The sequence below is a fragment of the Cotesia glomerata genome, linkage group LG10 (genome assembly GCF_020080835.1).
Source record: "Cotesia glomerata isolate CgM1 linkage group LG10, MPM_Cglom_v2.3, whole genome shotgun sequence".
NCBI classification, from domain to species: Eukaryota; Metazoa; Arthropoda; class Insecta; order Hymenoptera; family Braconidae; genus Cotesia; species Cotesia glomerata.
The window spans coordinates 2,422,137-2,436,777 of record NC_058167.1 but is presented as its reverse complement, the minus strand read 5'-3'; the positions used below and the strand labels follow the sequence as shown (position 1 = coordinate 2,436,777).

Here is a 14,641-nt window from a genome sequence, read left to right as displayed (position 1 = left end):
CATTACACAAAAGACTGATCAATATCGTAATTATTGAATTTACATTATGATTAAGCTATGATGTAGACAATAATTCTAAAACGGCTGCAACAGTAAAACTGTTTCATTAAACGAACTCTAAAAGGAGTAATATTGAGGCTACTACCACTTCTAAGTAGTGAAAATTGAAGCTTATTAAAAGAGCTTTATGATGCATTTTACCGAATTTCAATATTTTGTCTAGTTCAGTAATTATACTAAGTTGAAGTAGTAAAAACATCAATTTTTACGATTTTCAAAATTTCAAAATCCTGTCATTTCCAAATTACTCGCCCGATTAAGCTCATCTTCGAACATAGAGGAAAGTACCACGGGGCCTAGCTTGGCCCAGCCTTGGCTCAACTATGTAAAACTCTGGGCCAAGCTTGTAAGCCAGGCTTGGCCCAGCCCTGGTTGAAGTCTGGGATGATAACGATGGGCCAAGCCTGGTTACCAGGACTGGCCCACGCCTGGTTACCAGGGCTGAGCCATAGTTAATTTTCAAGTCTGGCCCATGCCATTTGATAAAAAATGATAAAAAAGAATTATTGGAAAGTTATTTTTTTATTTTATTTTGTAAGTAAAGTAAATTCAAACCTAACTGTTGCTAATTATAAGAAATAAAGTGTGAAAATCGTATCCGTTCTTCTAATCGAGATTCGAACCCGAGCCGCGCGCTTGCCCATAGAGGAAAGTACCACGGGGCCTAGCTTGGCCCAGCCTTGGCTCAACTATGTAAAACTCTGGGCCAAGCTTGTAAGCCAGGCTTGGCCCAGTCCTGGTTGGTCTGGGATGATAACGATGGGCCAAGCCTGGTTACCAGGACTGGCCCACGCCTGGTTACCAAGGCTGAGCCATAGTTAATTTTCAAGTCTGGCCCATGCCATTAGATAAAAAATGATAAAAAAGAATTATTGGAATGTTATTTTTTTATTTTATTTTGTAAGTAAAGTAAATTCGAACCTAACTCTTGCTAATTATAGAAATAAAGTGAAAATCGTATCCGTTCTAACCGAGATTCGAACCCGAGCCGCGCGCTTGCCAGACTGATAACTAACCCTCACACCGTACGACCGATAAGTTGATGCACATCTCATTATTCTGATAAGCTAAATCTATATAGTGACGAAGTGTGACGGTTTATTATTTATATAATTTATGTTATTTAATATTGTGTTTCGATGAAAATTAACTATTTTTTACAAATGTTTATTATAGTTAAAAAAAATGAAAGAGTCAAGTTGTTATATTACTTCAAACTTTGTACATCGTTCTGTATATTTTTAATATCTTATGATAAATTTTCATGTTTAAAATTATCAATATTAAAAATTCAACTGTAAATTATTATATTTTAATTTTTTTAAGACTACATCAATTTTGACGATATGCAATTGTCTTGGTTAAATAATAAATTTTAAATTTTAGAATTTGTTAGCAAATATTCGTTAAACAATAAATGTTTACTGTTTAAAATTCTATTACTTAATGATTTATTAAGTTTGAATTTCCCATTGAATGGCTAAGGCTAGGTTACCCAATTCTGGCTCAAGTCTTGGTTGCTATTCAACGCCCATGGCTACAAAGAAAAAAAAATTTACTTAAATCAAGTAAATAATTTTTAAGAATTTCATCTTCTTGATTTGAGTAGAAAAATTCTTAAACTAAGAAATTTTTCTCGATTTAAGTAAATTTTATTTAATTAAAGAATTTTTCGTTTTGATTGAAGACAATTAAACTCTTCAAAGTTATTTTCTTGGTTCAAGAATTTTTCTCTTGAATTAAGTTAATTTTTTTTTTCAGTGTAGGTTTCCCAATCTTGGCTAACCCTTGGGTAATCATTGTGGCCGTGACTGGGTGACCCAGTTCTGGCCCAGACTCGGGTAATAATTGGGCCGACCAAGGCGTGGTTGCCCAGTCTTGGCCCAAGCTTGGGTCACCGATGAATCGCTAAGGCTAGGTTAGCCAGTCTTGGCACAAGCTTGGATAATTATTGGCATGGCCGAGGCTGGGTTAAACAGCCTGGCCCACGCATGGGCCAATACAGGTACGCCGAAGCTAGGTTTCCCAGTACTGGCCCAAGCCTGGCCCCTTTGTCAACTCTGGGGGTTTCCTGCATGGGAAAGCATGCTGAGTTTGAGAAGAATCGGTCATAAATTGAAAACGCTATCGTGCTGACAAGCCGCGTTATATCGTATAAATATATATATATACATACATATATATATATATATATATATATATATATATATATATATATATATATATATATATATATATATATATACATACATATATAAACTTTTGAACTATATATATTTTCTGACTCAGCTCGACAAACTAAGTCAGAAAATGGCTAAATTTTTCAAAAGTTGCGCCATGAGGACGGCTGCAATAGTTAGATTTTTATAAAATCTACTAAAAAATTTATTTAAGAAAAAAAATTTTTTTTTTAAATCATCATTTCACCTATGCAATAAGATAGTAAAAATAATTTTTTTTTAATCCTAAAATAGTCTATTTGTTTATAAACAATTTCTTAACAAATGACGTAAAAATTTTTTTTCCAATGTTAATTAATACCTATATTAGATGCAAAAACAGCAATAATAAGATATTACCAAAAAAAAATTTTTTTGATAACATTTTTTAGAAATTTCATTTTTAGTTAATTTAAAAAAATTATAATTAACAAAATAATAAACTTTAATAAATTTTTTTTGCATAACTTTATTAAGTACCTAAATAAGAAGAGCTCCACGAAGCGAAAAATTTATAGACCAATTATTTAAACTTTTATGCCGTAATTTATAAAAACAGAGATTGGAAAAAAATTAGTTAATTAACAATAGTGTAACTTTTTGAAAAATCTACAAAAAAATTTTTTTTACCGAGGTTTTTTTTTTCAAGTGTCTAGATTACACCATAATTTATTCAAATTTTTAAATTGTTATTTAATATTAAAAAAAAATTATTTTAGGTGATATACCGGCTTTTTAGACGGCGCGCCTATGCCGTAACAATCTCGCGGAGCCCTATTTCCAGCGTTAAAAAAAAATTATAAATAATGTAGATAGAGTTCCGGGAGTTCTGACTTTGTTATTGGAAATTACCTCCTCTTTCAGGATCTTTTTTCAAAATTCCTTAAATATCATTATTTTAAAAGTTATTAACGAAAAACTAAATACTTTTTTTTTTTATCTTATTTTGTTAATAACAATCGCAAATTTTTATTTGATAATATACCCTTAAAAAATATTTTTCTAGACGTTATTCCGAATCAAATGAGCTATCGTACATATTTTTAGGAGCTTTATTTCTATTTAACACGTTTTTGAACTTGTTGACTAGACTAGAGCTCGGAGAGCTTTAAGTATGGAATTAGCAGAAAGTTGCAGGGATGGCCTTTAGGGTCAACCGTTTTCCAAATTTTTTTCAACAATTTATCATTCGTCACTTATCATGCATTCCAATAACGTGCCAATAACATGCACAATGATGTCAGACCAATCATATCACGTTTCACGTCACGTGATTTTCATAGCATATTGGACCACTTTTATTTATTTATTTACTCAAAAATTATTTGTTAAAATTGAATTTTAATCTTACTTAAGCATTTTATGTGTATCAAAAAATTTATTAAATTAATTTCATTTTCAAAATCATTTTCATGCAAATACCTGATTGATAAAAAAAAAACAGTGACTGCCAAATGCTTGAACTCACGCTTGAGTTAACCGTTGTATTGGTAGTCCCAGACCACTTGGCGTAACAGTCGCTCTAAATTTTTCGTTTTGCATTACTTTTCTTTCTTTGCTTACAGGAAAAGTGGAGTTTATAATTAGCCAGAACATTGATGGACTTCATTTAAGATCAGGGGTTCCACGATCTAATCTTGCAGAATTGCATGGCAATATATTCATCGAACAATGCAATAAATGTAATAGGTAAAGTATAAACAAGTCGCAAATGTTATCATCGCAAGTACTGATTCTAACGCTTGTGCGGATATATAATTTTCATCTTCTATTTCACAGTCGTTTTTAACTAGTATAGTGATGCGAAAGGCCTAAACGTATAAAAGTTGTATTTTTGCTCTAGGAGATCTCATAACATCGTAATAAAAAATTTTTTGAGTATTTTAAACTTAAATTTAGCGGAAAGTTCTAGCGATGGCCTTTAGGGTCAACCGTTCTTTAGATTTCTTTATTTACAGAAATCTATTCGCCAGTTTTGGAGATCTATGTAAAATTGTAGGAAGTACTTCATGCCAAATCAACCTCTTTTAAATCCGACCCTTTCGATTTCGCTGAAAATTTCCTATCTTCTATCTCTCCAAAAGACTCTCGTCAGAATTTCTTCAAATTTTTTTTACCTAACCTGGAGTTTTTATGAAATTTTTCCGTTTTTCTGTAAACATCTGAAAAATAGTAAACCTTATTAACACTATCAGAAATACTTTTCAATTTGTATAATTGGCACAGTAAGAAAATATTATTTGCTTACATATGGGGCATTCCACGCCAAATCGGACGGTTTCAATAATTTAAATTTTAGATATTCTCAATTTTTTGGTATTTTTTAGCACTCCCCAAAAGAAGCCTTCTGATAAATTTTGAGATTTTTTTTATCACTGGTTCAAAAAATATCGAATTTAAAAAAAAAACCGCTCTTTTTTTGGTTTTTTGCTCGTAACTTTTTTAATAATGGTCGAAATTCAAAAGTTTGTTTTTCAAACTTTTCGTTTTTAAATGCCCTTTTCAGAAAAAAAATATTCAAATTATTTTTCATTAAGATTTTTTAATTTTAAGTTTTTAATCGTGTTTTCCAAATTGTGTGCATCCGTAGATTTTTTTGAAAATTTGCTATTTTAAACTTCTATCTTTCCTTCAACTTTTAAGTTCGGTCCGGTAACGGTCCTTACATAATTACTATTTTTTATCGATTTTTGAAAATTATAAATTGTTATCAGTACCGATTTTTTAAACTCTGTACTTCTTTTTTACTTATAATAAATTGATTTTGATATATTTTTGCACCAAATAGAGGTTTTAAAAAAATAAAGAAAGGCTAATTTTATTTACGAGTAACTATTAACAACCGTTTTTAATTATTATCGTGTTTTTTCGAATATTTTACATAAACGACCGTTTGATAAACTTGAATACTCCCCAGTTATTATGTTTCCGTTGCTCCTGAGAATAACTGAATGAAATTTTTGAGTTCGTGTAATGGTCTTAGCGGTATTGTATCGCAAATCTTTTTTTTTTTTATTTGCCTTAATATAGTCTCTTTCAGGTGAAAATTTGACAACAATATTTGGTAGACTTGTTGGTCTCGACCCCCAGTTGTACAACTCTATCATTGTAGTTATTTGGTCATCAAGTGGTCGTTTAAGGCTTGCTCTTGCTGCTTTTCTTTTTACCGTTCCTCCAATACCATCACATGGCCCTTTACCATGTGCTGTTGCGAAAAAATGCCACTCAGGATCTAAGTTGAAGTCTTCATTGTGATAATAAATATTAACAAAATTTTTAAAGTTCTTCAATTGTTATGGAGCTCCATCCGAAAAGTAAAAAAATTTAGCTGCATTGGGGTCTAATCTACATATATATATATATATATATATGGGTCATTCCATGTCAAATCGACCAATAGTTGGAATCGACCCCTTTCGATTTGGACGAATTTTGGTCAGAAGTTTTCTCTCATCATATAACGAAGTTCTGCCAAGGGAAAAAAAATAAAAAAATTTTTTTCAAAAGTTATGCAATTTTGAAAATTTCACTAATTCTCTTGTTTCTTAAACTTATTCTTCAAAGATCTCGAAAACTATTACAATTACTCTGATGATCTGAGCTAGGTTTTAAAGAGGATACTTAAAGGTACCAAAAAAAAATATTTTTGAAAAAATTTTTCAAAAATTCGCTTTTTGGGAAAATTTTGAAATTTCCAAAATTGCAAAAGTCGATGACCGCCATCAAATTTTTCGCTCAAATTTTTTTCTAGAGTACCTCTAATTGATTTCAAAAGATCCTGAAATTTTTGAGTAGGGGTTTTTTTTTGTTCAAAAGATATAAATTTTTGAATTTTAGGAAAAAAAAATTTTTCTTTCTTTGGCATTGACTAAATAAAACAATGATAAATTCACTTGTAATTTTTAATTTTAAGGCTCAAAAATTTATTTTAATGCAAAAGAGTCAATAAAAAACTAATTAATGCGATATTTTTGTTTTTCAGCTACATTTTGATTTTAAATTGGATATAATTGTGTTAGAATGATCGTTTTTTCTTAGCCCCTTGCTGTGGTGTTGATTTCGCACTTCTTTTTCTCAATCTGAAAGTAAATAGTATTATTAAAAAGCTATTTTTGAATGGAAATTTTATATGAATCGAATATACATAATAAAATATGGCTGAATTTACCGAGTTTGAATGGTGGGCTCCTCGACAAACTCATAGACATCTACGTTTTTCAATACAAAATTTTCTCCTTCTGTAGATGATGACAAGCGCTTCACTCTCAGAACTTCATTTGAAGTAGGGACTGCGGCATGGCATCCACGTATTCCCTTAACTGGTAAAGCGTTTTTGAACCTGTTACTCAGTTTTTTTTCTGTTCTACGAATTTGCTCATCTGAGACATAAGAACTATTTATTCCCTGAATATTGTCCTTTGTCCATTCATATAATTGCTCAGGTGTCTTGATTTGTTTATCAGGAGGATGTTGAAGATTAGCTCGGCTAATTAATCGTTTGATTAACCCACCCAAATCGTCACTTGGGCCTTTCCCATGGGAAGTGGCGAAATAGTGCCATTCGGCTTTTATTTGGAAGTCTTCTTCATAATACACCAAATTGACTAAATTATAACGATTCTTGTATTGAGATACAGCGCCATCAGAGAAATAAATTATTTTACAAATATCGGGAATTTTATTTTTGAGAAACGATATCAGTACTTCTTGGAAAGTGTAAACTGCAGTTGTATTGTGAGTTAAGTTATCAGAAATTATTACTAAATTGAGAGGTACAATTTCACTTTTATTCTCTTCAGTCGTTCTATAATAACACGCAAAAGGATGGATTGTTGCCTGCTCATTATTCCAATATACTCCTTGAACACTATTTTGAAGCAAAAATGAATAATTTTCTGAAAAATCAGCAACAACAAGTACTTGCCCGATTTCAAGGTTTCCTTTTATAGTTTGAAAATACTCAGCCTGTTTTTTAGCTACCAAGTCATGATAAAGTAGTTTCGGAATATATTCTACAAAAATATCAACAAAATCGTCAGCTGGTTTGATAATTGTTTCTAAAGAACATCGATCCACTTGAGTCCACTGATTGTATGTAATCTCGTCTACAAAATTATCCATGAATAAGTGTTCTAAGATAGTTTTCAATTTTTCCGAGCCGAGACAGTCATTGCATTCTCCGAAATAACACTCATTTGTAGGTGATTGACAAATAACCATGTCCATACAATCCCGATGCGACAAGAATGGCTGATTTTCATCATTGAATTTAAGTTTACCAAGCTTTGCTCCATGAAACAAGAGTTTGAAATTTTCATGAATTTGACAAACACATACCACGTGAGTACCGGATGCACCGGCAAGAACACATTCAGGTGGTCTCAAACTCGCAAATTTTGAAAAACCTTCTCTTTCAAATGGATATTTTTCTTTAAACAGATGAAAAATTTCGTTTAAGTTGCCTAATATTAAACGTTTCTGTTTTTGAACACGCTGACCATTTTCATGTACGGATTTGTACTCTTTTTTACCTGGTAATTCTCTGCTGACATCTTAATTTCTATAAAATTCTTGAATTTTTTCCTGCATTGTTTTTAACAATGAATGACCTTGATTTCGCTCAGGAATAAACAAAATACCATCTTCTTTCACTCGTTGTTTGACTTTCTTGACCATGTACGTTGTTGCTCCAAAAATATTTACAATTTTTTCCGTTGACCAACTTAATGGCAAAACGGATAAAATTTGTAACTTTTCATTTAACTTGCTGGTATTTTCGAATTTTTTCTTTAACTGGACTATTATTTCTTTTCCGGTCGATTCTGGGTTATTATCAGAAATGAAAATGTCACTTTCAATCGTATCAAAAGTATTGTCCATAATTTGTTCAAAGCATTTTTGCATTTCAGATTTCATAGTACAATATTTGTGCTGGGCGTAGGTTTTTGATCGATCCAAATCTTTTTTATTAATCGGAGATAATTTAAATACTTAGGAACAGTATTGAGACGATCGAGGTGTATTTCATTTGGGGTAAAAGTTTCACTTGTTGAAGTGCAGATTTCAGAACTTGAAGCTGAAAGGTTAGATAACATTAATTTTTCAGATAAATTAGAAGATATTTTGTCTTGTATCAGTAGCGAGATTTGAGAAGATGCCGGTGTTTCATCTTGATCAGTTGTTATTATTGGCTCAGATGGATTGCAAGCTAAATCTACCGTGGGATTTTCATCTTCACTGACATTAGGGCTCTCAGTATGATATGTTGTTTCTGATTCAATTACTCCCTGATCTATTAACTCAGAGCGGATTTTTTTCGTACATGAAATGCATAATTTACGTCCAGGTGCAATAGAAGGAACTACAGTTTTGAATCGATTATACCATTCAAACGTGATAATTCTCAATGATTTACGTAAATTAGAATCATGAATATTATAAGGATTAGCACACACTTTTTGGTTAAAAATGTAATCTCTACGAAATTGTTCGTCATGCTTACGACAAATAAAATTAACCACTGTACCACTTCGTGCATTTAAGGTTATGCGATCTTCGTCTGAAAAATCATTACACAGAAAGAAAAATTTCTTGACTGGAGAACAAAATTCTTGGCTCAAGAAAATTTTTAGGTATCTGAAGGAAGACCGAAGTTGTGTTGGCCGAAGTAAAAATTTTTCTTGAAATTCTATTCTTGGTGGAACTAATTTTTTCTTAATTCAAATTATCATAAATACTTGATACAATAAATTTTTATACTTGATCAAGATTTTTAGATACTTTAGAGAATCAGCACCACTTACTTCAGCTGAGAAAAAAATTTTCTCACCTTGAGAAAATTTTTCTCTTGAATATTTGATACCCATTTTATATTATTTTAGCGTGCAATTATACATAGTTAATGAAAAAAAATGATTCAATATTATTTGATCTTTCCATTTGACATGTTAATCAATAAAAATTCAATTCTATCTTTATATTTAATTTTTCGGAGCAAGAGAGAAATTTTCTCAAGACAAGAAAATTTACTTCTATCAAGAACTAAATTTTTTGGAGCAAGAGGCTGAATTTTCTCAAAACAAGAATATTTTCTTGACTTAAATAAATTTTCTTGGATCGAAATAAGTATTTCTCAAAGCAAGAGAATTAATTTTATCGGAATAAGTGAAATTTCTTGTGTCAAAAAAAAATTTTTTTTTCGCTCAAGAAAATAATTAGGAAGAAAAATATTTTCTTGGCTGAAGTGAACCTTTTTTTCTGTGTACAATCAATCAATTGTCCCTCACAGCATTCCTTACTTGTAAATATTCTGATCGAACATTTATTGTTTTCCATGATTGATATTATAAATCCAAAATAAAGAAGTTTTAATAAATAAAGAATTTTAATCACAAAAATACACAGTAAACTATTTCTTTCTTTATACAATATAAACAACGAACTTGGTGAATCCTAGAAATATAGCCACTATGTAGATAATAGAGACCTCTTGAAAATTTTATAGTAATTATCTAGTGGAAAAATATTGGTAGCAAACATGTAGATGGCAGAGTGTGTCACGTCTTAACTGATATAAATGTACATTGACTACCAAATAAATTTAAACGACAATTTTACTATCTTTTGATTGACTCTTTTGCATTAAAATAAATTTTTGAGCCTTAAAATTAAAAATTAAAAATGAATTTATCATTATTTTATTCAGTCAATGCCAAACAAAGAAAAATTTTTTTTTCCTAAAATTCAACAATTTATATCTTTTGAACAAAAAAAAACCCCTACTCAAAAATTTCAGGATCTTTTGAAATCAATTAGAGGTACTCTAGAAAAAAATTTGAGCGAAAAATTTGATGGCGGTCATCGACTTTTGCAATTTTGGAAATTTCAAAATTTTCCCAAAAAGCAAATTTTTGAAAAATTTTTTCAAAAAAATTTTTTTTTGGTACCTTTAAGTATCCTCTTTAAAACCTAGCTCAGATCATTAGAGTTGTTTTGTCGAAAACAATCCACTTAGGATAGTTTCCGTAATTGTTTTAAAAATTATGATTAATTTGGGATTAGGATATTAAATAAAATATGCGTCGATTTGTTGGGGAATAAAATAAAGATTTATTTATCCCCAGAGGAGGAAAACTCAGTTGGACTGAGAAAAAACCTCCTCGAATGAAAAAATGTACAAGTAAGAACGCAAAGCGTGTAGTGCGAATAAAAGAATATGTGTAAATTGCCGTCGCAAACAACACAAACGAGGTGAGCTCAACCGCTTTAGAAAAGCAAATGGTATTAATTCAGAATTAATGGATTGACGCTAGCTTTTAAGCTAACTAGAGTCAATTAATAGTGAAATACTAATTAATTGACGTAAAATGTCAGTGCAGAGACTGATTGATTGATTAGAATTATTAGTGTAGGAACTAATTAGATAATTCGATATCAGAATCGAATAGTAGATGAAATTTGATTTGATAGAATGATGATGAAATATTTAGCAATGAATTTAATATAATTTATTACAAATATTGCGTGTTAACTATGGATTGACTAAAGCCGCGTGGCTGATGCAATCCTTTGTTAAAATGGCGCGTAATAACCGCGTGGCGTCACTTATTAATTTTGATTTATTTAATTCACTGAACAGTTACTAATGATTTTTAATGATTTGAGAATTTAATTGGTAATTGAAGTTAATGAAATTAATAGTATTTAATGAATATTTTAAGTGTTGAAGTAAATGCGTATTATACGTGATAAATCAGAAAACGATTGACACAGAGTAGTCGTACTAGTACAAGCGTCCAAGCACAACTGCTTGCCGCCGGCCACGTGAGCCGGCTTCTCTCCCGCTAACCAAAGCGCGCATGAGCGACAGCCATGGTGCGACACGAATTCTCACGAGTTGGAGCGATCAAGCCCGAAGGCGCAACTCCTCTTATAAATTTTTATTAAATGTCTTTTCTATCGGTTAAACAAGAGTAATTGCAATAGTTTTCGAGGTCTTTGAAGAATAAGTTTGAGAAACAAGAAAATTAGTGAAATTTTCAAAATTGCATAACTTTTGAAAAAAATTTTTTTATTTTTTTTCCCTTGGCAGAACTTCGTTATATGATGAGAGAAAACTTCTGACCAAAATTCGTCCAAATCGAAAGGGGTCGATTCCAACTATTGGTCGATTTGACATGGAATGACCCATATATATATATATATATATATATTAAGGTGATTTTTTTTTTTACTTTATTTTTTTTTTTTTTCGGTCCCATCGTGAATTCTTGTTGAAAATACCAAAAAAAAAATTCCCTGAAAGTTTGAGCTCTTAATATTAATTAACGTCCTCGACCAAGGCATGTGAATATTTCCCATTGAAAATACACAAAAACTTTGATTTTTAATTTTTGAATTTCTAAAGCTCAGCGGCATTTCATGGGATCACTTTGATCGAAGATAGTTTTTTCTTAAAATTGAACGCTCTACAAAAGTGCCCATTGCCGCTAAGTCGTAACTCACACTGGCGAGGCAGTACGGGCCACTGAACCTGATTTTTTCATAAAATTGGCGTTTTTTCGCATTTATCTCGTAAACATCAAGAGCTACGGAAAAAATGTGAATGACAAACTTGTAGAGAATTCAATTTTCAACAAAAAAAGTCCTATGGACCAAATCGCTAAGATCAATATTAAGCGAGATATTAAGCCTTGAATATATTTTTTCGTGAAATTTTGGCCGATCATTGATTTAAACTTATTAATATCGAAGTGTCTATTGATACCATCCACAGAAATTCCGTGACTCTAACACTGGGTCCGGGAATAGATTAAGTGGATGGATTTTTAATTCATGCGGGTATTTTAATTCCAAGCTTTAAGTTCCGTGGCCCTAAGCACTAAAGTCCGGGTCTGTAAACATCTATCGTCCGTGGCTCCAATCATTAGTCCGGGTCTGCAAGCATCTCATATCCGTGACTCTAAATATTCGTCCGGGTCTGCAAGCATCTCATGTTCGTGGCTCTAAGCATTCAAATCCGGATCTGTAGGCCTTTTATTTTGTGACCCTAACCTAAGCACTAATGTCCGGGTCTGTAAACATCTATCGTCCGTGAGTTCAAGCATTAGTCCGGGTCTGCAAGCATCTCATGTCCGTGGCTCCAAGCATTCAAATACGGATCTGTAGGCATTTAATTCCGTGGCCTCAAGCGCTAATATTCGGGTCTGTAAACATCTATCGTCCGTGACTTCAAGCATTAGTCTGGGTCTGCAAGCATCTCATGTCCGTGGCTCCAAGCATTCAAATACGGATCTGTAGGCATTTAATTCCGTGGCCTCAAGCGCTAATATTCGGGTCTGTAAACATCTATTGTCCGTGGCTCCAAGCATTATCCAAGTCAGCAAGCATCTCATGTCCGAGGCTCTTAGTATTCGTTCAGATCTGTAAACATTTATTGTCTGCGGCTACAAGCTTTGTATTTCGTTGTTCCAAGCATCGAATGACCGCGTCCGTAAACATCTACTGTTCCTTATTTCATTATAAGCAATGACTCTCCGCTTTTATCGTGCAGTACTTTTATAACAAAGATTATATTGTTCAAAAATTTGTTGTTTTCAACTTTCTTCTAAGAAAACTAAAGATTTTCGTAATTCGGGCAGTTATTGGATTTACTCTGTTTTCCGGAAGTCGAGTATCCAACCGATCTCTACGTTTAAAGGTCTCAGGTTTTTTTTTTTCATAAAGGTGGAAATAAAATTTTTCAACGACACTTCTATCATTGAAACATGATGGTCGGTGGTGTGGTCATGGCCCGTCAATAACTGGGTCAGTAAGAAGTCCGTTTCTCCGTGCTGCCGAGAAAGTCAGACGCTAGTGTCTAGAATCAGGCACTACTCTGTCCATCTGCCCGTCTCCACCGATGTCCATCTGTCCTGCCAGTTATGTAGCGATTCCTTCTATATTTTCGTTCTTGCCTTCTTAGAGATGTCCCCATTTATTTTGGTGTCGTAACGTTTTGCTCTCTCAAACGATAGTAAGTCGATCGGTGTGCTCCCGCTATGACCAATACAACTGCTTTTGAAACCATGTGATAGGCATAGGTGACTTTGAGCCCTCCCTGCCATTGCAGAGCCGCAATCTTGCACCAGTAGGTCTTCTGCTTAAGAAAATTTGCTCATATCTCCACTCCATATGGTAATATTGAGTGGTCTACTTCTAAGAGGACCCTCTTTTTACTGGTTGGTGGTCTCATTGTGTTGGCCATGATTTTCGACAAGTTGGATACTGTCTTGTTGGGTTTCGTGCATGCGTTTTCGAGGTGATCTCGGAAAGACAGCTTCTCGTCAATCACCTCGAAGCTTAAAAAATTGCGTTGAATGCTGCCGATCGCGTAGAAATCGGTCCATTCATTCAAAAGTTATCGCGGTTTAAAAATTTTAAAAACAGTGTTGTGTCAAACTTCTATCAGACTTTTGAGCTCGAAAAGCTAAATAATATTTGTATGTATTCATACAGATAAAAAATAAACGTCAATCAACAAAATACAGTCAACTTAAGTGTGAACGTGTTTTCAAACATTTAGTAATAAGACAACAACGCCATCTTAACGTTTTCGGCGATACTTACGGTAGAAACGAGGTTTTTGAATTCGAACATGTAGATACGAGAAAAATCAAAAGCCTCTAAAAAATATTCTATCATCGTAATGAACATTGTATGTTTTGTTTTACGTTACAAGAGTGCTAAGGAGTGATTTTCGCTAAAAATCTCAATTTCGAAAAAAATAGAGTTATGATGTTAACACAGAAAGAGGACGATTTTTAAGACAAAGTAATAAATTATTATGTATTCCCGAGAAAAAATATTTATATATAAATTGGTTATATATGATTATATATGAAAAATGGCCAAATATAATCAATAACTTCGAAATTTTTCATCAGATCAATTTTTTTCGTTCAGAATTATTAATAGAGCTCAAAAAACTACATCGATTGCCACTAACCGCGTGCAAATCGGTTGATCCATTCAAAAGTTATAACAGTTTGAAAATTAAAAAAATCGTGTTTTATCGAACATTGATAAGATTTTTAAGCTCGAAGAGCTGCTTAAATGTGTGATCGCCCAAGTCAGACGTGTTCCGCCCGGCTATCTCTGCCACTTCCAGAGGCTGGCAACGTGATGCACATATTTTTAACTTCCCGCTAAAAAAATCGAAGATTTTCAAAAATCGGGAAGTTATTGTTTTCACCTCGTTTTACAAAAATCGACTTTTCATCAGATCTCGACGTTTGAAGGTCACAGGAAGCTTCCCTGACTATCCCCGCGAGGTTGTCACTATGTCTGTATCTATGTATGTATGTATGTATGTGTGTGTGTGT

At 32.5% G+C, this 14,641-nt stretch overlaps 1 protein-coding gene across 1 annotated transcript in view; it reads left to right on the top strand.

The window, feature by feature from the left end:
• The first annotated feature begins 3,513 nt into the window (after positions 1 to 3,513).
• Positions 3,514 to 14,641, top strand: part of LOC123272902 (NAD-dependent protein deacetylase sirtuin-6-like) — a 64,811-nt gene continuing 53,683 nt past the window's right edge. The window contains exons 1-2 of the mRNA XM_044739922.1: positions 3,514 to 3,518; positions 3,774 to 3,968. Of these exons, the coding sequence (XP_044595857.1) occupies positions 3,514 to 3,518; positions 3,774 to 3,968 (200 nt within the window). The remainder of the gene's footprint in view (positions 3,519 to 3,773; positions 3,969 to 14,641) is intronic.